General features: G+C 47.0%; 3 protein-coding genes across 6 annotated transcripts; 1 reads left to right on the top strand and 2 right to left on the bottom strand.

Moving 5' to 3' along the window:
- The first annotated feature begins 51 nt into the window (after positions 1-51).
- Positions 52-5,648, top strand: bricd5 (BRICHOS domain containing 5). Its single transcript, XM_017418284.3, has 6 exons — positions 52-1,394; positions 1,479-1,607; positions 1,690-1,839; positions 1,921-2,028; positions 3,767-3,917; positions 5,357-5,648. Exons 1-6 carry the CDS (start codon positions 1,332-1,334, stop codon positions 5,449-5,451), a joined length of 696 nt encoding a protein of 231 aa, XP_017273773.1. The 5' UTR covers positions 52-1,331; the 3' UTR covers positions 5,452-5,648.
- On the bottom strand, positions 5,649-8,547 carry mlst8 (MTOR associated protein, LST8 homolog (S. cerevisiae)). Of its 2 annotated transcripts, none has more exons than XM_017418282.3 (9): positions 8,433-8,547; positions 8,057-8,209; positions 7,799-7,850; positions 7,551-7,713; positions 7,393-7,468; positions 7,146-7,298; positions 6,939-7,063; positions 6,693-6,856; positions 5,649-6,266 (listed from the first exon to the last, which is right to left on the bottom strand). In XM_017418282.3, exons 2-9 carry the CDS (start codon positions 8,183-8,185, stop codon positions 6,148-6,150), a joined length of 981 nt encoding a protein of 326 aa, XP_017273771.1. In that variant the 5' UTR covers positions 8,186-8,209; positions 8,433-8,547; the 3' UTR covers positions 5,649-6,147. The 2 variants fall into 2 exon arrangements, with proteins under 2 accessions (XP_017273771.1, XP_017273772.1); XM_017418283.3 differs by having other exon boundaries at positions 8,381-8,448.
- Positions 8,548-9,683: 1,136 nt separating this feature from the next.
- meiob (meiosis specific with OB-fold) lies at positions 9,684-15,085 on the bottom strand. Of its 3 annotated transcripts, none has more exons than XM_025006374.2 (14): positions 14,980-15,085; positions 13,431-13,532; positions 13,210-13,267; positions 12,946-13,077; positions 12,226-12,298; positions 11,928-12,123; positions 11,714-11,814; positions 11,561-11,613; positions 11,338-11,433; positions 11,132-11,245; positions 10,317-10,461; positions 10,052-10,238; positions 9,890-9,976; positions 9,684-9,812 (listed from the first exon to the last, which is right to left on the bottom strand). In XM_025006374.2, the coding sequence occupies exons 2-14, from the start codon at positions 13,485-13,487 to the stop codon at positions 9,699-9,701; spliced, it is 1,413 nt and encodes a 470-aa protein (XP_024862142.2). In that variant the 5' UTR covers positions 13,488-13,532; positions 14,980-15,085; the 3' UTR covers positions 9,684-9,698. The 3 variants fall into 3 exon arrangements, with proteins under 3 accessions (XP_024862142.2, XP_024862141.2, XP_017273877.3); XM_025006373.2 differs by having other exon boundaries at positions 13,819-15,077; XM_017418388.3 differs by having other exon boundaries at positions 11,132-11,224; positions 13,431-15,077.
- Positions 15,086-16,267: the final 1,182 nt, after the last annotated feature.

The raw sequence follows: 16,267 nt of genomic DNA, 5'->3' as shown, positions 1-16,267 counted from the left end.
GTCACCTTGGGCTGTCGTCGGCAGCCCGGATCTCCTCCCGCCCCGACGAGAGGAGCTTTCCGCCCCGCGGCCGCCTCTCTTCTTCTTCCCCTTTGTTCATTGTTTCTGGCGCGGGGGGTAGCGCGTGCGGGCCTGTCGGAGCGAGGAGAGAGGATGCGCCGGGAGGGTCGGATCAGGTTAAGAGAGGAGAGTCGACGCAAGGAGCGCGAGGCACCCTCTGTTCAGGATTGGGAACGTGCAAAGTGTACATCCAAAACTGCTTAGATTAGGAGCCGTCTGCCGCGGCCTCTTTGGCGGTGGTGCGTCGTACGACTTGGACGAAATTAGCAAAGAAAAACTGCCGAGTTCGTCCTCGTATACAAGAAAGGGATTTTTGACGAATTAGGCCAGCCATCTGTGGACATCTGTATCTCAGGCGTACGTCGCAGCAGAAACATCATTCAAACTTTAAACGGGGCAGATGAAGTTCGACTTGACACGTCTGAAATGGCATTTTGATATCCATAATGGTTTTTACACAATTTGCAGCTATGAAGACTTTTATCACAGGACACATGTTGATGTCCTATGCCAACTTCTTTTTTTTTTTTTTTGTCTAAATTTAGCAAACATAGGCTCATTTGTCCCCTGACAACCACCGTACCTCTCACCTCTTGTACGCTTTATGTTTTTTCCCCTCAAGAGTACGGAGCGCACGCTTTAACCTCTCGAGGATTTCGGTTCTATTTTAGCTCCAACGTTTCTCTCCAAAACTGGAAGATTTAACTTCCCACATGAAACGTTGCAGAAACATAAAAAAACAGAAAGAACCTCTGACACTTGAAGTTGGAAAAATTAAGCTCCAACTAAAAGGTTTTTGCACAGCGACAGCTTGTTTCAGGTAGTCTGTTAAAGTCATAAATTTACTGTCAGGGAGTGGTTACCATGGTGACCAGAATAAGCAACTGGCAGCAGTTAATTATCTTTGTAACCTCAATGCTCCTTTTAGTTTATACATCAAAATGTAGGCATGTTTTCTTAGCTTGGGTTGTTACAAAGTGGAGTTTCGGACGTCGGCCCCGTCTTTCAGAAATCTTCCGTGCAGGGGAACTTGCCAGTTCGGTTTGGCAAGATTTCGAGTTTCCTGCAAAGTGTGCGATTGTGTTGGGAGGGAAGAGAGAGGGTAGGGAGACGAAGAGAAAAAAGGGGGAGGTCTGAAGAGGGGCGCGGGGGGCCAAAAAGAAGCTGGCCAGGTGTATTGAGTCTCAGTCGGCGCTGGTCATGACCACGACTCCGCGCCGATAGCTGCGAGAAAAGGGAGCTGACAGAGCGAGGAGACGTCACGGGACAGGATGGAGAGGAGCTGGAAGCATTCGCAGGAGGAGGAGGAGGGGGCGGCGGCAGCCCGGTGCACGGTAAGCGCAGGTTTCTGCTCTGCTCTCCGGTGTTGCCTTTTGATCGGGGTCGCCGATTTCCCAGATGTGGATCCGTCTTTTCAGGACAGGGCTCCTGACGCGCCCCGCTTCCCGCAAAGGGCGTTCTGGGTCGGCCTCTCGGCTGTTCTGTTCCTGGTCACCTTTGCCCTCGGCTTGATGGGGCACCTGTGGCTGTCCGGGCCCAAGTCTCAGGTAGGACCCGTGCTTGTCTTACCCGTCCTGACCCTGCACCTATTAATCTGGATTTTTTTTCTTTCTCTTCTTTATGAAACAGTCCCCGCAGATTGTGAGGATCACTGCGCCCGACGAGGCCGGCGCTCCGTTCAACCAGTCGGCCGCCGTGGACCAGCGGAACGGCCTCGTGACGTTCGCCGTGACCTCGCCGGCGAACCAGACGTCTGCCGTGCTCTACGACGTTAACCATGTACGTCCGTGTGACAAGCTTTACTGCCGCCCGGTGGTTTCTGGCCAACTGTGACGGGCAAAGGTATCTGCTGTGTTTCAGGGGTTGATCTGCTACAGACCCGTCGATCGGAACCTCTGCTTGCTCCGGACGATGGAGCGGTCGGACCACGACGATGTGAGCTCCCTCCTCCGCGCGCCAACCCACGAGGTAACGAGTAGCACGGTCCTCCTTGGGGGTTTTCCTAACACCGAATGTGAGGAGAAAGTTACCATTTCTGATGTGTAACTGGGAGGAGGAGGGGGGTTCAGAGTCAGATTTTGGCACGATGTCCTCGCAGGGCCGCACAAAGAGGGAGGTGAAGCGTCCGGGGCCTCGAGGTGCCTTTTAGTCTCCCTCTTTGGCCTCCACGGCTGAATTCCTCAGCACACCCGATCCCCTCGGCCCCCGTCAGCGCACTCGGGATCTTTTTACAGCAGGCCACAGCAAGCGAGCCTGGCTCCTGAATGGGGGCAGCACAATGGCCGCTCTGTGTCAGGGGCCTCTTTAGCTTCGCCTCCTTCGGACTGAAACGCATCCCGGCAGAGTCAAAGGGCTCGTGTGTACCTGCTTGTTGGCAAACAGCGGGATCCCTGACCGGGGGGGGGGAGGGTAAATGCTCCTATCGGTTTCGAATTGACTCGAAATTTCGAAAATGGATTTTCTCTCATTATCTGATTTTTAGCGGCCGCTAATTAGGACACGACATTAGGGTTCTCACAAGCAAACCAAGAGGCAGCTCTGTCTCTTATCGTCTTCGGTCCACAATGCTTCTTTCCCGCTTGTCAAAAAAAAGCAGAGGTTGAGTTTTTGCCGTCTTTGTGGCGGTGTCGCATGTCTCGTACGGGTCCTCGTCATTCAAACGGGACCGCCTTTGTGCTCGTATAATCATTGGAAGCCAGCACAGGAATTCTGCGTTGAGGGATAATGGTCGTCTTTTAACATCAGAAGAAAAAACGGGCTGTAAGGGGAGCCAGCTGATTGGAGCGGTGAGAGGTTCACTATCGCAGCCAATCAGAGGTGTAAGTGGGGTCGTTCCGCAGGTTTATGCCCGTGGTTCTCAAACCAGAGCGCAAGTACCACCAGCTGTACCCAGGGTCCCCCTAGTGGTACTCAGAAGCATTTACAGGTTGCAAAACAAGCTGAACTGTGGTGTAAAGGTTAAAAAGTGGAGACAAAGCAGAGTCGTTCCGCGAAGTTATGACCTTGGCTCCGATCAGGAACTACCTGAAGCAAAGCCGCAGCGGAGAATGTCCCGAGAACCTGAAGTGCATAACAGTGACGATGCTGGCGGCTCCTAAAGCAAACCCGGCGACGTCTCCTACTAACGGTGCAGAACAGCAAGCAAATGTGGTGCAAGTTATCTTAAAGTTTGTTTCGGGGAGGCAGGGGAGGAGCCGAGTCCACCACGTGTGGTGCTTTTTCTCCGCAACAAAACACACAGGACCACCGCATCTTAAACCACACCCTTCAACCTGGGTTGGGTTTCGTATCTCGACGGTTCCTCCTGAATCGGTCCAACGACCCAAACTGTCTGGAGTCGGGAGTCAAAGGCAAGGAAGGTACAGGCTGGTGTGGGTTAGTCCAGAGTCCATGTGGAGACGGTAAAAATTACTGAGATTATTCAGAGGCTGAAACGTCCTTAGAATTATGGGACGTGTCCTCAGTAGTGGACTTTAGGTCCACCTGATGTTTGGGTCATTAGACACCCCCACTGAAGGAGGACCCAGCCAGGGACACATCAGGACTCAGCGTGTGTCCCGTAGCTCAGTGGGTTTGTTGAACGGTTATGGTTAGGATGGAAAACTGAGCTTGGAACAAGTAGCTTGCTCTTTATCAAAACGGTTTCAAAGAAGTGTTTTTCTTCTTCCTCCTCATTGTGATTTTAGTTTTTTTTTCTCCTCGACAGAGTCGGTTCCGGTTTTCCAGTAACGAAACGCAGCGGCGGACGGAGTTCCTGGGAGTGCTGCCGGTCAGTCGGGTGAACGCGTCCTCGCTGGAGGAGCCTGTCCAGGCTCTGTGTCAGGACAGACCCGTCCACTGGACCCGGAGGGCTGACGGTGAGACCAGCTCGCACGCAAACACCAAATGTCCGTCAATGTTAGCGACAAAGCTTGCGATGAGCGCTCGTGGATACGCTCGTTGGGTGCGTACTACAACTGGTTATCGCGTTAGATCGGCTCGTTTCAAGATGGCCACCGCAACTAATGGTTCCATCGCAGAAATGGCTCGGTGTGGTAGTAGCTGAGCCTGCGATATCTACCCCGTTCGAACTTGAACAACTTTCCTGGAAGCGTTGCAGATTTCCCTGCGTTGGTTGCGAAAACGTCACACGGCAACGCTGTGATCGCCATCGCCATCTAGACAAGACCCTCAAAACACGTCGAACGTAGCTTCCTTCCCAGGTCACCCGGCTGGCGCTGTCCTTTTTCTTTTTTTTTTTCAGATTTGAACGAAACACTCGTTCGGACACACCCCTGTTCCGAAGAGGTGGGCAGAGCACACGTACGCTCCGAAAGCACAAACAGCTCTCTATCCGCCATCGTGTACCCGCGCAAGAGATGGGTGACATGTCCCGCCGATGCCGAGAGCTTTCAAAAACTTTCCCTCAGATCCGGATTCAAAAGGTTTTGGCATCAGAGAAAGTGAACCACTGCTGTCGTGAACATGAGCGGCTGAAACAACAGAAATGTTACAATTTCCTTGAAAAAAAAAAAATTGAAATGGCACTATGTAAACAGGGCGCCAGCACAAAAGGTCACACGTTCTTTCAGGGACGATAAGGACATTCTGTTTACTCTGCATTTCTGCAGCTCAATTCAAGCTGAGATTTCTTTTGCTAAAAAAAAAAAAAAAATCTACATATCCCGACTCAAACATGTTGTCCCTCTGCCCCTTCTTTACGAATCATCGGCACGTCACGGCTAATCTTGGCAGTTTGAAACGGGCTGCAACAAAACCTTCTTACAATAAATAATTTCAAAATGTGAGGAAATGTCTTTACCCCCCAAGGTCAAAATTACAGCTCAGGTCTTTTCTTGTTTGGTCTAAAAAGCGACAAAAAACCCTGACGTGAGGAGCTGAGTGGCTGTGAGCCACTCGAAGTGTTCCTGACTCAAAGGCTGCTTTAGATAAGAGCGGCTGCTAAATCTAGAGAATACATTTCACATCTTGGCAAATATGTCGGTATATTTAAGTAAAGTCGTCTGCCGGCAGCATTAAAAGTCCGTTTCTCAAACAACTTCAGAGTAGCTCCATGATGCAACGTGTTGAACTGAAACCGAACTCTAGTCTGTGACCTTTCTGCGACCTTTCCGCTGGCTGAGAGGAGCCCTTTCACATCCCTGTGTCGTGACTTAGCGGCACAAAGATCCATCCTGAATACGTGCTGAGGACCGTCGTTCCTTATTGACCCACAGATTCCACGTGTTAAATAGAAAAAGAAGAAGGAAAACAAAAAACTATTTCAAAACTAACGGTTGTGTTGTTTTTGTCTCAGGGCCGGGCAAACAGCGGCTGGTCTACTTCTGCATCGACATCTGCTTCCCCAGCAACATCTGTGTGTCTGTGTGCTTCTACTACCTGCCCGAGTGACTCTGGCTTCGGTTTCTCCCAGTAAAAAGGGAAAAAAAAAGGCAGCACAAACGTCATATCTGAATGTTTCCATTGAGCCACACTCTAATGTTCGCTTCCAAACACCAAGGCTGACAAGAAGATTACAGGAGGATGAAATCTCTTTGTTTTTAGACGGTTAGCGACGGTTTTCTCTAATAAAACACATACTGGGCGTGTTTTTGACTAGGATTCTTTATTAATCTAAAACAAAAATTAAAGAAAACGATAAGATTTTGAATTTTCTTACAACAATATTCCCAATAGGACCATCAGGACAGCAGTGCACCTTGCACTAAAGGGTGTGTATTTGTATATATCTATATATACATACACACACACACAGAAGAGTTATCAGTTCTACAGCACTGTAGAATAAAGTGATTTGATTCTATATATACAGGAATCTGTAAAATTAGAGGTTTGGGGTAATACCTGTACAGCTGCTGAGAGTTTTCTGTGCTTGGTCATCAAGGTGGAGGTTTGCTTTGCGAATTCAAAGTTTGGCCACGTTGCTTTTTGCTGCTTGACTTACAGGAAACCGAACGGCATCGTAAAACAAATCTCTCGACACTCTGGCCTCCTCTCACACCTGACACACGGTCCTCGAAGAGTCCGCTGACTCTCTCTAAGCCTGGCGTCTCCCCCTCCCTGCGCGGTCCGGTTGCCGCTCGCCCTTCAGCCGAGCACGCTGTCGTTAAAGGCCAGGCACACCACGGCCTTCTGGTGGCCGCTGTACTCCCTCTTGATCTCGCCGGTCTCCACGCACCACAGGCGCGCGAGGTTGTCTGAAGACGCTGTGGAAAGAAATGCACCGTGAAAAGCCACAAAAATTACGTAATTTTCAGCAGCGTTCTATCTGATTTAAGATGATTTAAACCAAGAAGCGCAGGACACTGGCTGGGAGTTAAAATGTCTGAGTTTAAGGGATGCTATGAACGCAGGAAGAATATTTTCAAGTTCAGAATTCACAAGAACACAAACGCTGCTTTCACAAGAAAACGTCTGAAGAAATGTTGAAGGGTGCCAGTGCAGTGACTGCTATCAATATCGAATCAGTCAAGCTTTTTTCTCTAAAGCACAAAAGAAATTTGGGCATGCTTGTAATAACCATTAAAGAATGGGGGCCAAATACACATCTGTGCTCTTAATTAATGTGGAATAATGTAAGTGAATTCATGCACTGCAGAGCTAACCCCTTTTCCCAGGGTTGATATACGGACCTGTAACGATGTACTGGGAGTCTCCAGAGAAAGCGCAGTCCCACATCCAGCCCCTGGACGTCTCTCCGGGATTGTTGCTCTTGATGCTCAGCTCCGTCATCAGCGAGAAATTGGACGTCCTCCAGATTTTACAGGTCTGATCTGCCGAGCAGGTGGCCAGCAGTCTTAAAAATTTTTTAAAATAAAATAAAATCAGTGTGGAATAGTTTGAGCAAAGCAGGCACTTGCATTTGGAGGCATCCTCACGTGGAGTCCGGGCTGAATTTGCAGCGCAGGGAGTAGCGTTTGTGTGCTGGGATCTTAGTCTTGGGGATGAGCTGAGTCACTTCGTCTCCTATCCCTCCAGCCAGGTTCCACACGTAACAGTTTCCCTGTTGAGGAGAACAAATGAACCAAATCAGTTGATAAATGTATATTTTTATTATTAAACACGTTCCGTGTTCGCCCACTGACCGAACTGTTGACGGCTGCCATGTAGCTGGCGTCCGGATCGATGTGAACCGAGTTGACCGAGACCTCAGGCTCTGGAATCAGCTGCTCATTGTGGTCCGTTTTCAGGTCCCAGATGTGAATCACTCCACTCTGGTCTCCGACGATCAACTCGGCCTGGGAAAAAAAAAAAAGAAAAGCGCACTGACCTCTACGTTCGCTTTTAAAAACGTGTGAGATCACCTGAAGGGGCAGACAGCGAGTGGCTCACCTGGTTGGGATGCAGACACACACAGTTGATTGGAGCGTTTACTTGAAAGATCCTCTGGCACTGCAGGTTTCTTGATCTAAAAAAAAAAAAAAGGGAGAAGGTGCATTTGTTGAATCTTCCGTCTAATTGAATACACGTCCAGCCCGCCGTTCACTGACCTCAGGTCCCATATGCGAGCCATGCAGTCCTCCCCTCCTGTGTACATCCAGCGTCCATCTTCGTGGAAACCCACAGACGTGATGTTCTTACTGACGCCATCGTAGTTGATCACAGGGTTCGGGTTGTTGGAGTTCAGGTCGTACATGCGGATGTGCTGATAACCTTCAAAGCGGAGCGACATAAACGCCATAAGGTGACAGCAATATAACGTGTGAGAGGAAGAAGTGCTGGGAAACACAACACCGACCTGCAGCTGCAATCATACTTCTGTCAGGAGTGACCTCCAGTGAATTTACTTGCTGGGGGGTAAATGTTAAGAAAGTGTTTGCAATATTTACTATCCTATGATCACAAATAAGTTAAAAAACAAACAGATATAGTATTCAATCTTGCACAACTAGATGTACAGATTTTGCATCAACGTACAAGATGGGAGTCAAATGGTTTTCAAAAATATTCCCTGGGTGTTTTTTTTTAAAGCACGTTTCAATAAGAGGGAGGATACAGAGTCCTGGTGCTGGACGGTCCGGGTGCAGATCCCGCTGTGGGCCTGCCAGAACCGGACAGTGTGGTCATACCCAGCCGTGGCCAAAATAACCGGGTCGCTGCCCACCGTCCCCTGGTTCACATTCATGCTTTTAATGCCAGCTGCTAGACTCTGAAAAGGAATAAGTCATTACCCTTTTAATACTGTCAACTGTCCTTACATTCAGGTAAAGGAGAGAGAGAGGGGGGGGGGGTGCTAAATAAAAAACGTTAGCATAGAAGGCTAGCTGAGGCTAAAGCTTTGTAATTTAAACACAAACACTTTTTAAAAAAAAGCTGAGACCTTTGTTACAACAAAACCACAGCGAGTCGAATAAATAGCTTGTTTACGTTACCCTCTGGCTCTGATATCGACGAGGCACGTCTCGGTGAAACGTCCGTCAGAAACTTCAAACCGGGGTGAGAGAGTTCCGCTCTGTTAATGAGTATCTTACCGCCACCTGCTGGTGAGTTTCTATCATTACATTTGTGTCACCCTGTTCAGGTTTTTATGTATAAAAATTATTTTGTCCGATAACGAAGAAAATAATGTTTGCAATATATATTTTTATGTACAATATTTAATAAATGCATGTTCTAGGTTTATAGAACTAAAACTACCAACATCTTGTGTAACACTTACTATTTTTATTGAGCTATTGTAATGAGTCTTGAATGTGTGCTTTAATTCAATTTAATTGAATCTAATCTTGCCGAACAATTTCCCCTTGGGATTAATAAAGTACATCTGAATTGTGGTAAAAACGTTTCAAAAATAGCCCCATAAATATGCAAATAAATGTAACCTGATATATTGACATCAGAGTCAACATCCATGTTCACTTTTCCAAAGTTGTTTCCTTTTTGTTTGTTTTTGACGTGTATTTTCCTTTTTCTATTTAATCTATTTTCTTTATCAACATTTTGTTCACCTAAAAGTATTTATCCTACACTTTATTTATTTGAAATATTTGAAAAAATTCTAAAATGATGCATTTTGTTCTTCATATTTCACCTTCGCAGCTCCTTTTATTAGTTTTGAATTTATTCATGACTGATCGTTTTCGTCACAGTTCATTTTAAACGTTGATTCTTTAAGGTAAAAGTCTTTTTCTTTCTAAGCTTTTAAGATTTATTTGGTAGCAACAATTGCTAATAAACATGTTTGGCACGAAAACAACGTTTATTCAACAGATTAAAGGGAACAGAGTCGCAGCACATTTTGAATAAATACATTAAGTCAAATAAGTTAAATAAATAACAAATAATAATAATAAATAAGAATAAATCCACATGTTGAAGCATCACCTGCTGCTCACACCTCAGTCTGAACTCCAAACCTTACTGAACTGATTGACTGTACTCTCCTCTCCTCCCCTCACGTCTCCTCTCCCCTTGTCCCCTCTCCTGTCCTCTCTCCTCTACACCCTTCCCACCTCATCTCGTCTCCTCCTGTGTCTTCTCTTCTCCTCTCCTCCTTTCGTCTTGTCTCCTTTCATCTCCTCCTGTCTCGTCTCCTTTCCTCTTCTCTTCTCGTCTTCTCTCATCTCACCCCCACCCATCTCCTCTCCCCTCCCCTTAACTCCTCTCCTCACCTCTCCTCCCCTCCCCTGCCCTCCTGATTACCGCTGCAGCAGCAGAGCAGACATGTGCTGCTTCACCTCTCCTGGATCAGCCAGCGAGCAGGACAGCACCGCCCCTCTGATCCCGCTCTTCGCCCTTGCCGACGGCAGGATCTGCGACAGGTCACACCATCTTGTAAACACGCCGTTTCGTTCCCCTCTGAAACGTCCCGATCGACGGGCCACGGTACCTTCACGTGTGTTTTGCACCTCTCCAAGAGGAACCTCCACTTCAGGGCGGTGCGCTGGTCGTCATTCAGACGGGTGAACTCCTCGACCTGAGGGCAGAGCAAAGATCTCTTTCAGAAAACGCCGCGTGGCGAGCGCCGTCAAACCTTTGGGGCCGTACCGACCGTGCAGCCGAGCGTCTGCTCTGCCGCCACGCCTCTGAGGCTGCAGGCCTGCAGGGTGCCCGTGTGGTCGGTGAGGTCTACCAGCAGGTCGAAGGCTGCCGCGGCTGACAGGGCCTGGCCCCTGCCCGAACACAGCGGGTTGGTGCAGCTCTGCAGGGCCTCCGTCACCTGGTACTTACACCTGCAGCTGAGGTGAGGACAGCTCACTGATCTGAGCGCCGGAAACCAAGGGACAACCTCACACACACACACCGCCGCAACGCACCATCGAGTCTTGATGACTTTCGAAACGGACGAGTCCAGGTCCAGCCTGGAGACGAAGCTGTACGTGACGCCGAAGAAAGCCTCGGGGTGACCTTTGGCCTTTTCCTTCAGCTGGCTCACGGTGTACACGTCGGTGATGGAGTCCACTGCAGAGGCAGAACAGCATCGACACGCGGTCAGACCTGCACCTGCTGAAACATGTTGCGTTTAACCTGCAACACGTGGCCCGAACGCCTTCAACAAACTGGTTTGTCGTTGGTTTCACTGTGAGATAAATGATCCTCCAATCAGCTTCAGGAGAGGACGTTTGTTGTTCATCGCTCATCTACTTTACTCAATGTGGCCTGTTTTACACGCAGAGCTGCTCACACGTTTGAAAACGCTTCCAGTTTGTTCACATTTTCCTTCTTATGATCTCTAAAAGGGTTCTTTTAAAGATTTCCCTTGGACTTCAGCTGCTTTTTCTACCATTTTCTGTCCAGTTCCAACCTGACGGTGACGACATTTTGGGCAGAAAGCAGACAGGTGCAGGACAGCAGAAATGATATCTTACAGCAGACGGAATGTGGCAGAAATCTGAAAAGATCCAGCGAAGACACGACAGGACCGTCTCAAGTTTTTAGCTAATAGCTCTTGGTTTTATCTGTGTCGTTTTTGTAGATTTAACTAAAGAAATGAGAACAAATGTGTCTCTGTGACAGACTTGTTCCTGACAACTCATTCAACATGAGTTCTTTGTGAAGTGAAGTTACGTGCCGACGCAATGCCGGCTCATTCTGTCCCTTTTGGAAAAACGAGGAGTTCCCCGGAACATACCAGGCGGATCCTCTGGTGCCTCGTCTTGATCCAGAGCTCCAGACTCCGAGGCCTCTTTGGCGTAGCTGAACAACAGGCTGGCCTCCCTCGTGTCTGAAAAAAAGCAAACCACGACTGTCGGGTTTTTAGCCCTCACCTAGAACCTTCTTCTTGCGCGCAGGAAAAGACCACATTGCCATTCCTGTACTGCTGCCGCGCGCTCTCACCGGGATTGGCCGTGACAACGCTTCTCGGGGTAACTGTTGCCACCATGCCGCCGCGAAACTTGTCGAAGCTGACCTTGGCGTCGGCGACGAAGAGCACTTTGAAAGAGGAGATTGAGAGTTCAGATCAAACGGGGCTCCCCGTCTCAGACAGCAGCCGGGGGTGGCAGCCAGTAGGTTCACGACTCATTTTGGGCCTGACGGCGAGCAGCGGCTGTCTGCCTACCCGTCTCCTTGGCCACAAAGGTCTGGAGGGTCAGAATGGTCTCCTTGTCCCAACTGGGAGAGCAGGAGAAAAACACCAACAGATTAGCAGGCTCGTCTAAAGAAGGCTATAAATGGTTTGAGAGGGCGACAAAACGAAGAAGGCTTTTCTCACCAGACGAGGGGGAAGGATGAGACGGAGTCATCGAAGAGCTTCACTTCGAGCCTCTGCCCTCTGCGGCCGTCTGACGTGGTGAACTGCTTCACCTCTCCCATCTGGAGACGGAGGAACACACAATCACGTCGGGCTCTCCTCCTTTTATTTAAGAGAAGTGCAGATCGCCCTGTGAGCTCATTTCTTTACAACATGTAAACTGGCGTCTGCCTACCTGTTTGATGGCAGCCAGTATATTTATCGCCGCGCCGTCCAGCTTCGGCCCGTTGGCCACGATGTCACCCAGGGAGTAGAAATCTCTGGAGTCCTTCACGGGGAGGTGAATCAGCGGCAGCAGCCTGTCGACGGTGTCGACGTCGGCGCACGGGTACACCTGGGAGTGAGCCTCAGTCACCAGCAGCCTGTAGTGGCTAGAACAGCGGATATAAACAGGTGTCACGAGATGTCTGTCTCGCTTGTTAACCAGCTACCAGTTTAGCAAGGCTCGTAAATGGCATTAAAGCTTCACCGACCTTGGGGTTGTAGGGCAGAACTTGTCTCCTTTTTCTGGGTCTTTGTTAGAAACTAAAGAGTTCTCGACTGCGACTGGGGGAAAAACAACGGAGAGCGTTTTAAAGTGCTGCAATTCGGCATAATAGCTATTTATTAAAGGGGTTGGTTACAAAGCCTAATAAGCAACTTATTTCTGATTTTCTTAAACTGACAGCTGACCATATATGTAGCAGATAGATGAGGATGAGGAAGGGTGATATCCTTTCTTCAGCTTCCCGCATATTAAGCTCTCGTTAAGCAGGGGCACCAGGTCAGACCGACCAAACAAAAGATGTTTTTAGCAATTAAGATTGTCTAAAACAGAACAAACACTCAGGGCGTTCCCTTTTTGAACGTTTGACGCATAGACATCTTTTAAAGCAGCGATTCCCAACCCTGGTCCTCGAGGAACACTATCCTGCATGTTTTAGTTATTTCCCTGCTTTGACACACCTGATTTGAATGAGGGAGTGATTAACAGGTTTCTGCAGACAGAAAGGACCTGCTGTAAAGCAGGGAAACAATGAAAACGTGCAGGATAGTGTTCCTCCAGGACCAGGGTTGGGAACCGCTGCTCTAAAGCATCAAACTCAAGACAACGTTTTGCATTTGCAGCAGCTGATTTACGTCATTCGGACACCCCTAAAGGCCGACTGGCTCTGAAAGGGTCTGTTTTCAGAAGCCAAAAGGAGACGCCCCACCACAGTCTCCGACGCCAAAGCTGCTGGCGAGCCCGTTGACGTAGCCGTCGTTTCCCCAGGCCGTCACGTTGATGAAGAAATCCGGCGAGTCCCTCAGGGTGAAGCCAAACGTGAATCGGTGGACATCAGCATCTGAAACACCGAGAAATTACTGATCAGCTGAGAGGGAGAGCAAGTTTCTCACCAGTAGGGGGAGCTGAGGGACTGGACGTGGCATGTATCAGAGCTGGAAGGACATGTCTAAAAGAAAAAAATAACACCAACTTTTTCTGTCGGGGAAGCTCCTCACATCAGTTTTTCCGATGATGACTCCGACCACTTTCTGGAAGACATCAGAAGCATAATAATAGAGATAAAAACTTATAATATTTTGCCTCCGAACTCAGGCCTGTTCAGCCACCTCGGAGTTATATCCCAGGATACATTATCCACAGCTTGTGAAGGGGTGAAAGGAAACCTGAAGGGAATGTGAATCATGAACTCACAGGATGAGAGAAGCTGGGATGAAGCTCAGAGATGGCGAGGAAGCTCTGAGCAGCCATTTCCTTTTCTGACCCGTCCACTTCACCTTATACTGCAGCTGTACCCTATTCAAAAAGGTAAAAAATGAATATAGAAGAGTTTAGTTTCACATGGCTGATAATAATCCAGCATTTCATGTTTTTAATGAGAAAAGCTAACGTCTGGGTTTAGCTAACACAACTACTTGTTACCTAAAACTAGCGACACGCACAACAAACACTACCAAGCTGACAGAGGAATTTTAATAATTGTTTTCACGTTAAATGTGGTTTTAAAAGTTGGCAATTATTGTTAAACCTAAACCAGAATTCGCCGCTGTATTTAAATTTTGTACTTGTGTGGTTTTTTTACCTTCAAAAATGGCCTCTTTTTTTTAGTTTTCCTGACGTTTTCGCGCTTCAAACGTTACGTTGCACGCGATTTAGACGCTGCGTTCAAAACTGTCGGACAAAACGGTTTTTTCCGTAGAGATTAAAAAACGGGGTTTCCTCTCCCGTCTTTTGTCAGGCCGTTTGCCCTTGACGTTGCGTTTAGCGCTGTCGGGAAAAATAGTTTTAAACGGAAGCCTCTAAAGCAAGCTCTGTAATGTATTCAGAAAAGCAGTTTACTAAAAGGGATATTTAACACTTTTTTTTCCTTCTGACAGCTGAATATTTAATAATAATAAAAAACCTGTAAAGAACAGCCTGTTCAAATTACTATCTGAACAGGATAATTTACAACAGGAAGATTCCTCCACTGCAGATGATCAGAACACAGTTCACACAAATATTAAATGGCCCACATTCCCATGTTATTCTTATTTATTAGAATTATATTAATATATATTTAGTCGTGAATGAAACAAAAAGCAATGCTACACTATAAAACAACAACAACAAAAAATGTGATAGATGCCCACTAACCAATGGCTGAATTACATCTCTGGAACTTCTGATACAAATAAAACCCACACCTAAAACAAACAATAAATCTATAATTTTACACACACAAATGCACAGATGTAAAATAAACCAAATGAGGACAGGTGAAAATAAAACGTTGTGCACTAAAACTACAGTGTTTTGACCTGTTTCAGCTGGATATGCTGCTGTTAAAGGATTTCTTTCACCTGACTCTGTAATTGGTTAAAGGTTTTATTGCTGTTGGCGAACTATCAGTAACAGCAATAAGAGAAAAAACTGAACAATGAACTTTTATAAAAAATAAAAAAAAGTAAGGTTGCCTATAGTGAAATACTGCATGCACCTGCAATAAATTTGCATACATACGGCTGATAAACCCCACTGGCCCCGTGTCTAACCGTGACTCAGAGGCATTTTGTTTGTACGCGAGTCGTGTTTTTCGATTTCTTGGCGGCATAAATCAAAGCTGGACTTCAGACTTTGACACAGCCTTGGCGAAGCTTCTCAGCCGTCATTCTGAACGCCGCGCCGAGACAAATCTGACACTTCCCTCGGTTTGTTTGGGTAGCTCCGGCTCCCATTTGATGTATGTTGCCGTCTCCTGCACCTGTAGGTAGGCGGGAATCGGCATGCGAGAGACGGCAAACTCTTGTTCAGCTTCACTCAGTCACGTCAATCCTCTGCTTCGCTGCGTGACGTCTCATTGGCATGTTGACCCCATCCCCTCGTCGTGCAGCGTGGCTCGATGTGAGACTGGAATCGGTTTGCTGTTTCCCGCTGGTTTCTATTCAAATGCAACCAAATTTCAAATTCTAATTTCATTAGGCTTTCCGGGACTTCCTTCTGCGAGTCCATTAATCACGGCGCGCCGCTACGGTCGTCCCCGGATAAATCAGGAGAAACTTTCTTCGGGTTCGATGATTTATTCATAATGAATTCATAGCTGCTATCGGGCTAATCAATCACACTTGGACCCAGCTGCTGCACGAGACCAGGAAGCGTTCGGAATCCGTAGGCGTTCCGAGGTTTCGCCCGCCGTCTTCTTTGAACAGGAGGGTTGTATCCAAAACAGCTGCTGCGGGAACGTCCTTTTCCGTCTCAGGAGGACTTTCAGCCATCTTACGACTCCTCCATCGCCACGTGGGCGCACAGAGTGAAACTATTTGTCAGGTGTTTCAGATTTTTTGTTTGTTTGGTTGGTTTTTTGGCTTATGAGGAACTCCTCATTGTATCAAATAATTTCGAGTCAAGGTCCAGTCAAACAAAGATGTTCCAAACAAGTGTTTTAGATCGTCAATGTGTGTTAGAAGAGACTAAACCAAATACTATATATATATATATATATATATATATATATATATATAAAGGCTATTTTAGAAGAGAAATTTTAACTAAATATCTCAATAGCAGTCCTCATTTTCTCATAATTCTGATACATAAAGTCAAAAATAAAAGCTAAAGTTTTGTGTTTTTTGTTGTCCCTCACATACTGATTTAAAAAAAAAAAGAAAAACATAAGTGATAGACTTCAGGAAATCTTGGGGTTGTCACAAAAAAAAAAGTAATAACCCAAACAATACATTTTAGTTTAGACCTACAGGCCTGAAAAGCAAAATGGTAAATGAAGAAAACTAGCATGGCTGCCACTGTATATATATATATATGTGTGTGTGTGTGTGTGTGTGTGTGTGTTTAAGACCTTTGCTAGAGAAGCGTTTCTTTAGGCGTAGCCTGCCTAATTTCTAATTTAATCTAATTTTAAAGACCACACGTCGATGTCTAACCACCAGAAACAGAGTTTTTAAAACTCTCCTTTTTAGAAAACTATCTGTGTGTGGATAAGAGGTGCTAATCCAGCAGAAAATTGTTGTTTTTAAAACTTTAGCACAGCGTTA

The sequence above is a fragment of the Kryptolebias marmoratus genome, linkage group LG17, assembly GCF_001649575.2.
Source record: "Kryptolebias marmoratus isolate JLee-2015 linkage group LG17, ASM164957v2, whole genome shotgun sequence".
Lineage (NCBI taxonomy): Eukaryota > Metazoa > Chordata > Actinopteri > Cyprinodontiformes > Rivulidae > Kryptolebias > Kryptolebias marmoratus.
Note: the sequence above shows the minus strand (reverse complement) of the source record. Positions and strands in the feature narration are given on the sequence as shown.